The 9,605-nt window shown below is 34.9% G+C and overlaps 2 protein-coding genes across 2 annotated transcripts; one reads left to right on the top strand and one right to left on the bottom strand.

Moving 5' to 3' along the window:
* Positions 1–1,330: 1,330 nt before the first annotated feature.
* LOC132598461 (uncharacterized) lies at positions 1,331–4,336 on the top strand. The gene is made up of 3 exons (XM_060311331.1): positions 1,331–1,543; positions 1,615–1,763; positions 4,043–4,336. The coding sequence occupies exons 1-3, from the start codon at positions 1,444–1,446 to the stop codon at positions 4,118–4,120; spliced, it is 327 nt and encodes a 108-aa protein (XP_060167314.1). The 5' UTR covers positions 1,331–1,443; the 3' UTR covers positions 4,121–4,336.
* Positions 4,337–4,617: 281 nt separating this feature from the next.
* On the bottom strand, positions 4,618–8,513 carry LOC132598460 (uncharacterized). The gene is made up of 4 exons (XM_060311330.1): positions 8,298–8,513; positions 6,782–7,371; positions 5,713–5,766; positions 4,618–5,000 (listed from the first exon to the last, which is right to left on the bottom strand). Exons 2-3 carry the CDS (start codon positions 7,323–7,325, stop codon positions 5,744–5,746), a joined length of 567 nt encoding a protein of 188 aa, XP_060167313.1. The 5' UTR covers positions 7,326–7,371; positions 8,298–8,513; the 3' UTR covers positions 4,618–5,000; positions 5,713–5,743.
* Between the last annotated feature and the right edge of the window lie 1,092 nt (positions 8,514–9,605).

The following is a 9,605-nucleotide window of genomic DNA, read 5'->3' as shown; positions in this document are numbered from 1 at the left end:
TGATTTCGAGGACACAATGAAGGAGTTTGAGAGCATTTGCAACCTCATTAGCACAGCAACGATGAGAAGTGATGACAAGAAGAAGAGGCGGATGTGCACCTAAAGGAAAAGCTAAGGCAAAAGTGATAAATGAGGCAACAAAAAGCAGATAGGGCAAATCATTTTTTTTGTTCTATTTGGATGTTTACTGTTGATGTGGGGCTGGGTCACTTTTGGGCTCAGCCTTTTTGTTTTTTTGCTTTTTGCTTCATTTTAATAAAATGCCCAAACGGGCTTAATTTAAAAAAAATAAATAAAAAAAAATCACGGGCCGAGAGGAGCAACTGATATCACTATAGCAAGGATTTTACACTTTGTAGGCCTGAGTAAAATACTCCAAAGACCACTACACACTCAAAAGAAATAACCCTCTTTTAAGATTTTCACACATCACTACAATATCGCTCACACTCTCTATTTTCCCTCACAGACAATTTCTAACCTTGTCTGTGATGCCTCACTCTTTCTCTCTTTTCGTTGGTGTGTAGAATGAGAAGCCTGAAGGCTATTTATAGGAAAAGTTGGCTCCCTCTTAACCAATCATAATGAAGGAAACAATTGCAAATGTCGCGACATAGTCTTCAATTGCAAGATGTCGTAACATAGTCTTCAAGTGCAAGATGTCCGCGACATAGTCTTCAAGTGACCAACTTGTTAGAGACAAACTCATGTCCAGACTTCACTTTTCCTCTTCATCAATTGAATGGGTGTGGACCTCATCAAATTTTACTGCCAGTCCTGCTTTCTTATTCAACTAGGCATGATTTTTTTTTTTTTTTTGGCAATTAAGATAAAATTTAACTAGTTATTGAATGTCAATTCCTTCTTTCAGTTTTTTATCGGGTCCTCCCATCCATGTGAGGTGCACATGGCAAATTGTTAAAGTTAACAACAAAATTTTATCAACCTCGTATAAAAGTATATAATAGTGTATAAAATGTATTTATAGACAAATATGAGCTAAATCGGGTAATACACTCAAAATATGTGCTACACGGCATAAATACTTCTCCCAGCAGACATAGAGCGTAAATTTCCCATTTAATTAAAAATCTACTATATTAATTTTTGAGTTTAGGACCAAATGCAATTGTTTTTAGGGAAAAGGGTAAAAAAATACTCCTCTACTTTCATAAATATGTGGTGCCTACGTGGCAAACTTTTTAAAAAATCTGAAAAATTGATTTTCGTAAAAAAAATCTAGAAAAATGACTTCTATTAAAAATCTGTTTTTTTTTTTTTTTCCCGATTTTATAAAACCCCTATACCAAAGGTAATACATGTATTAAGTACCAAAATAAACAACCCCGATACCTTAAGGACTACATTGATCATTCCCTCATCTTTGCACAGTTGTGTAAGGGTTTTGTTCCGGAAAAGCTTAATCCACAGTTTTGCTCAACAATGGCGTGGAGGCAATTTCTATTTTCCAACAGAAGAATACTTTCAAACTCATTGCCATCTGGGCTTGCTAGCTTTTCCTCCAAATCCAATCCTTACATAGGTAATTAATTCAATTTCAACCTTTCAATTTGGTAGTAAATCATAATAATTTGGTACTTTTGGTGGGTGCAGTGAAGGTTGGGATACCAGAGTTCTTGAATGGAGTAGGGAAAGGGGTAGAGACGCATGTAGAGAAACTTGAATCAGAGATTGGAGATTTCTCGAAGCTTCTAGTTACTCGTACTCTTAAACTCAAGAAACTTGGCATCCCTTGTAAACATGTCAGTATTTTTTTATCCCTTTCCTTTTTATATTGCTTCATTATGAAAATCTCAATATTTTTTATGTAGAGCAATATAGATAGCGAATAACTGGTCATAACTGATTAGTGCTTCCTCAACTAATTGAGGATTAGGATCCCTGACACATAATTGTTGTTTTCGTATAAGTTATCACTCCACGAGCTTAAATAGAGCAACATGAACTCAAAGTTCACATGACCAATCCCAAAAATACTGGCGTTTACTTGTATAATCTTTTGTGAATTTTGTGGAAATGGAAAGGAGGAGGAAGATGAACATGACATTCTTTATGCATTTTGTGCTTGTTGAGAAGACGGCGATGAGACAAATAAATTACTACTATGAGAAAGTGAAATAGAGACCAGCTGGGATGTGAACTGTTTTCCAGCTTTAAAGTAAATCTTCGAAACTTAAGGGCTTAGATCTCTGTGGTTGTTTCCTCTGTCAGGATGGTAGAACACATTTATAACGGAGTGCTATAAATCTGAAGTTCTTTAAAGGCAATACTGTACATAGTAATTTTGCAATACCACCTATACAAATAGGAGTGAACGAGAGATGTAGACATGCTTAGGGGCTACCTGAGAGCTCGTAGATGCGAGACTTTCATACGCCAATTTTGTAATTACTTTTCTTAGAGGTCTTTTGTCTTAGGCACTCTTCCTAGAAGGTGACCAAGGCATTAGGTGCTCTCTAGGTGTATATTTTTTTTTTGTTATGGTAACACTTCACATTTATTAGCCAAAAGAAGTTTAATATATTCTTGGTTGTACCTATCAGTATGTTAATGATGGTACTTTCTATTTTTTGACATTGACCATTTCCTGAATTGGACTTACTGTTCCAAGTTAATATGTGCCTTATTTCGGGACTTGATCCAGATTTCCTCCTAGAGGAATCTGAAATTCATACGCATAAGATTGAGTTGGTTAGTTTTTGTGCTAGATATCTATAAATGTTACTTTCCAGTTCACTTGAAATGCCCAAAGTGTTTTTGGTGTATGATAGTAGTTATTTATTCATACGTTAGAATCCAGTTTTGTTTTCTGATATGCATTTAAGAGCATCCAATTTTGGTTCTTAAGCTTTTGCATCTAAATGTTAATCGACATAAAATTCTTCTTATGCTTTTATGATCTGATTTAGTGGGTCACTGAGCTCTTGAGTGAATAGTGTCTCCATGGAGAAGTTTGGTCCCTTGTAAATTTTCCTGTAAAACAAAACAAAAAAAAATCGTAGTTTACTGTCCCTCATAGCTGAGGATGAACTGTTACTGGAAAAGAGCATAAGTTGTCTTAGTGGTGTGCTTAAACATGTATTTTAATGATGTAATGTGATTAAAGATGATGTCCCATGCAAGTTATCCTATTGAGATGATCAATTAGTCCGTTGTGTTAGTTTGATTCTTTTGAAGTTTACTTTTCAAACTGCAAAGTTAATCTATGAGATCTCACACCATTATCATTATGCACAACATGCTTGTGTTGCACACCTCAGAGGTTCATGGTTGGTCTTGGACTAGGGATTCCAGCAAGGACATAGGTGGAGCTATACTATAAGATAGTGTGGAGAAAGCGAGGCTTGGGTTCGTTCTGTTTTCGTTTTTAACACTCTTTGGGTATTCCAAAACATCTGTACTCTCAAGTTAGTTTTAAAAACATGTCTATAATAATCGAGAATGAATAACACTTGATCACTTTTGGACTGCCCCAACAACTGGAAATGATAAGTGTAGAAAAATTAACTTTTTGGTCTAGTTGTCACACATAATTATGAAGGTTGAAAGTAAATTCATAGCTTAGAGTGAATATTTAAGTTGGCTCACCTTGCACAATGTTGTGTCTTTGAAGATATAGAATTGTTGACTATGACAACTAAGCCTAGATGGATAATACCAGATATTTTCTGAGTTTGGAATATTGTATTGAGACCAAAACCCGATAAACTGCAGTGAAAGTGGAAGTTTTGCTGATCAGATGAAGTCTACTATTTCCCGGTGGCCGAATTTAACGCTTTGCAATCTTTAGCTGTGTAATCTTGCTTTTGGGGATCAATGTGAGATGTTCTGATTCTTCGCCAAAGTGATAACCCTAGAAAATGAGTGGACTAGTACTTAGAACTAGTTATATGTTGTTTTATTTTCTGATCTTATAGCACCATAGTGGATATGGCTGTCGTTTGAATTACAACCATCAATTCTTTTTGCTGTGTTTTTGCATCCATGAATCCTTCATGACACTTTGCTTTTGCTATTGCAGAGGAAGCTGATACTGAAGTACACCCACAAATACAGGCTGGGACTTTGGAGGCCTAGAGCTGAGCCTGTGAAAGCTTAATTAACTCATCTTGCTGGTGGTCCTTTTCTTGAAGAAACACTTTCTGCCTTGATGCTGATGCATTGTACTTCCTTGGATATGGAAATTTCTAAGGGGCAGTTATTTGACTTTGATTAAGCTTTTTTTTAGGAACTGTGTTTTATCAGTAAAGGACGATTAAGGATTTGCATTGTAAAGCATACATCAATAACGAATGCCTTCTTTATTTTCCTTTTATTGAGTGTGTTAATTCATTAGTGCATCCATTCGATATTATCGTGTTTTATATGTAAGCTAAAGGGTAGCTTTAGAATAATAGTAAGTCATAATTTAAAAAAGCTATAACATTGGGCCTTTGTTTCTAAAGGTATTGCAAAAACTGAAAACTTCTCTTCAATGAAGTTTAGTTGAGCATAATTTTCGGGGAAATCTTTTCACCTGCTTTAGAAACAGTCGCAGCAATCTCTTTATCTTTTGGGAATCTTGTTATATAATGTTTTAGTGTGATGTTTGATCTGAAAAAAGTCAAATTGAATCACATAGAGAAAAGGAGCCATACATACACGAAGAGTTAATAGGACCTAAACAGTGATGCCGCGCATATCTCAAATCAAGATATGTTAATTCTATTCCGCAAGTGAAGCTCTGCAATGACCCTTTTCTAAACTTCTTGTTTCCCAGAGTACAACACCAAAATCATGCATGGCTCCGAGGGGCATGTAATCAGAGTGCCTCTTTCTAGCTACTTAAGAGCACCTACAAATATCAGGAGCTCTTTACAAAATCCATAGTAGTTGTTACATTTCTGTACAATAAGCAGCCACTATTTGTCAAAAGATTCAAAATGATTTTACTTGTTCGAGTCAGTTCCTCCGTCATTCCAAATCCACAAAACCCTGATCTGCATTGGTGCAAGAAAGTAACAGTTATTAAATGATCAAACCTGTTTCTCTAGTAGTGATATCATTCTTTTCCCCAGACTCATCTCATATCGTGTCTTTTTTGTATTTCAATTTTTTGGCTAGGGGCCAGGGGAATATTTGAGAATAAGAAACCACACTTGTTACTTTACACATTAAATCTACAAGCAAGACTTTTTTATAGGCACTTTACACTGAAACAGACTAGGTATGGTAAAATGATCAAGTGTGCTTCCTTCTTGTCAAAAGTGAGATGTAACCCTACGCTAGCATTCCCAACTTGCAGTAAAGCAGTTGGTTGCTGCATGGTAAAGTTCCTGTACCTATAAGGAGGAAAACAATTCTCATGTAGCAAGATAATGTCATGGTCTGGTAGTTGTTTAAGTGCCTAATAAACCATGCTTCTCTTTAGACATTTGTGAAAGCTCATTTCTATTTTGAGGAAGGAACACATGACCAACATCTTTTTTTACAGAAAACGGAAGAGGAAGAGTTAAAATATGATTTTGAAAAGTTGGAGTTCCTTTGTTACCTCCTGTAAAACTGCCCCTGGCTGATTGTTGAGCAGACAGGAGTATCTAAAGTGAATGGTACTTGTTAAGCAGATAAAAGTGTAGAATGAGAACTGTTTGAGATGCCGCATCATAGACCAGTCGGACAGAAAGGTTTAGAAGAAATTGTACGTGAACCTACCACTGAATTAAAGGCGACATACACACTGATGTCATACACGAGTGCCCAAAACACCTGTAAAAAATTTCCACCAAGGAGTGAATATTAGTTTTTCTAAAGCACATTTAGTTTAACAAGTTGTTAACAGATAACGATCATCTCAAGGAAGTTTAGCTCCAAATCATGCAATTTTCTTTTTATTTTCTAATTCATTTGTACATGTATTATAAACTGTATTCCCGGAAAGCTGTAAATAGTACATCTTCAAGAAATTGATATAAGAAAATGGCCCTTCCAATAAACAGTGATATAGAAAGTTCAGCTACATATTAGGAAAATCTTTGAACAGACATCATATGCCATTGTTCACGAAGCACATTCAGCTACCTTGTATAGCCTAACTGGAAAACCAGAAACAACCTATTTAATGCCATCAAAATATATGCAGCTACAATTGAAACACCAGAAGTGTGCCAATTTCAACCAGCTTAAGATTTTCATTCAAAAACAATAAGGAAAATGAAGAAAACAAGTTTCAGTAAGCTTCTGATATTATCTGATTCAACCAGAGGAAGAGGAAATCTTAAAATTGCAAATCAGGAGGTTTTGGCTCTTACAAACGACAAACTTAATTTGACTACATGCATTAAGCTAATATAATCTTCGGAGCATTTTCAATAAGCAAGGAGATATATTTTTGTATAAAGGCAACTGCTGCAAGCTAGAATTTTGATCTCTCCCTTTCTTCCTTATTTATTAAATTTCCTTAGCAACTCATCATACTTTTCTGAGTGTGCATACCATGTTATATTCATGTCGACAGTTCTCATAAGGAACATTGAACAAGAACAGTGAAAAACAGAAGGAATAATAAGAATTTACAACCAGTAAGCTCATAGAGCTATAGCATCAACACTAAACTCTGTTAGCTTTCATACAAGATAAACCAAATAGGAACAATATACTTGGTTTAGAAGTCAAAAGAAGAATATTCAACAGATCTCCATGATAACAAATGTTATGAAGAAGTTCATACTCTCAATACTACTGACGAATTAAAATCTCAGATGCCCTGTGACATGAAGCGTACCTTGAAATATAATAACCAACAAGAACAGAATTGTGATCACCGTTGCTAATATATTCATCTTCGAAGATGATCCACTCTCCTTTTTAACTTTCTTCAATGCCTTGATTCTTTCGGTCCTTCTCCGCTTCCATATAGCAAGCTCAGATATTTCCTTGACGAACTTAACGTCAGAGGCATCTAATGATGGACCCTTTGGGGGTCTAGGTGGTTTAGGAGGCTTTGGCTTCTTTGTCTTGTCAATATCCATTTTGTTGTCCCTCAAAATTTCCATCTCTTCCCTGATTTTATTTGACCAAATTTCTGTACACCTAACAGGAAGCTCATCAGCACTAAATTTCTTATTATATGTATTTGAACCATCTTGGCTTCTTACAGATCCATTGGATAATTGAACTCCACGAAGCCCACTCCCCGCTTTATACAACTCTTTATTAGAAATTTCACCAGTCAGATCATAGTTATTACTTCCATCTTCATCACTAGTTGTTCCCCCACTCTCCAAATCTATCTCGAAATCACTTTCCCTTGACTGTATATGATCCATAGCTAACCCTAAGACTTCTTTGTCTACCTCTCTCCAACTCCTTTAGCTGATAACAAAAACATAAGTTAGGAACAGAAAGGCTAAGCCATTGTACAACAAATTTGTTCTTGCTTCCAAATCTTGGAAATATGACTTTACATCACTAAAGACAATGAACAGCCAATCTGGTTATTTAATAAAACAAAAGACATGGGCACAAAACACCAAAACATTCAAATGAAAACTTCTTTTTTGCCATTTTAAATATATTTACTTAGCTAAAAAGGCTATACAAATTTAGGCAAGTAAACAACATTATCCTACAGCTTAAAAAAATCTCTACTTTTTCTCATGTTCCACAAACTACAAATGGATCTTGAAGAAATACTCCAGCACTCAATATTTTGCTGATTTTAAAAAAAATACAATATACATATACATATGTATATCCTTGTACCTTTTTTTTAGAAGGATATATCCTTGTACATATTAATAGTACTTGGTTACAAGTTGGCAACGCCAAGACAATCTCAATCACATGGAAGATTCGTTTCACCAACATAGAAAGACAGACATAGAAAATGACAAAGAAAAAAATTGAAAATCACAGTTGTCCCTTTGTGCAGCTGGAATAAAGCATTTATCCAAAAGAGAGTATAAATTTACTACTGTACTAATTTCTTTGTTATCCAAACAAAAGGAAAGGAAGTTGGTCACAATTCCTAATAGGGTTTCCCATTTTAATTTTTTTTATTTCAAATAATCCAAAAATACTTAAATCCCTTGTCCCCATTTTTTCTTCAAACACTACCATTAAAAAAAAAAAGGAACATAACCGAAAGGAGAAGAAATATGAGAAAACACGATATGGGTATAAAAAATATATGAATAACAAAGAGATCAGACATAGAAAGATACATTCTTGAAAAAAAATAAAAATAGCAGCTTTAAAGAGCATTATTGGAAGAAATGAAAGAAGATGGGTATACATACATTGAAGGTGACAACATGGGTAGGATTTGGCCATGGAAATGGATTTCATGTTGAGCTTGGAGAGGAAGAAGAAGACGAGAAGGAACGAAGTCGTTTTGGTAAGAAAAAACGTGTCCTTAAGACATGGTTATTCACCTTTTGTAAATGGTCAAAGGATGCTTGGAACATTCCTAACATTAGAAGATAATGTTGAGGGCAATTGGCATATCTATGTGCGGTTTGTGGGACCCCTTTTCTGACGGTCTTATTATTTGTCTTAATCCGAATTTTGAAATTTATGTACGATTTTCCAATTTGCATGTCATATTTTGACACGAAAAAAGGAAAATATTCGAACTCTGCTAATAAAAAAAATATTAGACAGAAAAAGAAAAAAAATCGGTAAACATTATCTACTAGTAGTATGTTTCATAGACATGACGTGTCATAATTATTTCCCTTGGGTTCTATAGGAATTTCAGAAAATCTAATAGTGACAAAATTAAAATATATTGAATTTTGGCTTTAGTGACGTCTTTTTGATCTTTTAGTAGTGAACATTTAGTGACGACTTTTTGAACTTAAAGTCGACAAAAAAGTCTGATCGTTTTGTAATGAACCTTTCGTGGCAACTTTTGCTCTTTGTGGCGATTTTAGTCATCACAATAAAGTCTGGTTTTTTTTTTTTTTTTTTGTAGTGAATGGGCTGCTAAGCTAGCGCCTAAGAATAGTTTGGGCCGAAAGGTCAAATCACTGTATTAATCTCAAACATGAGCTAAACAAATTCCTAAAGGCTAGGTAGTGTCCTTTTCCGGGCAATTTGCAAGATTGCCCTTCGCTAGGGGTAGTCTTTAATTTTTACTCCTCAAAATGGTGGTCTTTAAATTTTGCCCTTCAGGCAGAATTTGGCCTGCACAGGCAGAATTTCTGCCCGTGCAAATTCTGAAATCCATTTCCATGGCCAAATCCAGAAATTCTGACAACATGAAGGTGACAACATGGGTGCAAATTCAGAAATTCTGCCTGTGCAGCCCAATTCTGCCTTAAGGCAAAATTTTACTGGGCAAATTTGCAAAATTCTGCCTTGCAATTTTTTTTTTAATTTTTTTTTTAACTGAGCTAGGGTTCTAACCCACAACCTTGGGATGTTAGGTGAGGGGTAAAATTTAAAGACCACCAATTTGAAGGGCAAAAATTAAAGGTAATTTTTACTTGGCATAGCTTATTATGTTACATATTTATGGAACATAACTATACTTTTTAATAATTAAGTTTAGTAATTATAATATTATATTTTTACAACTTATAACTACCCACTTTTCTACCAAT

This window comes from Lycium barbarum, chromosome 6 (assembly GCF_019175385.1).
Source record: "Lycium barbarum isolate Lr01 chromosome 6, ASM1917538v2, whole genome shotgun sequence".
NCBI classification, from domain to species: domain Eukaryota; kingdom Viridiplantae; phylum Streptophyta; class Magnoliopsida; order Solanales; family Solanaceae; genus Lycium; species Lycium barbarum.
Note: the sequence above shows the minus strand (reverse complement) of the source record. Positions and strands in the feature narration are given on the sequence as shown.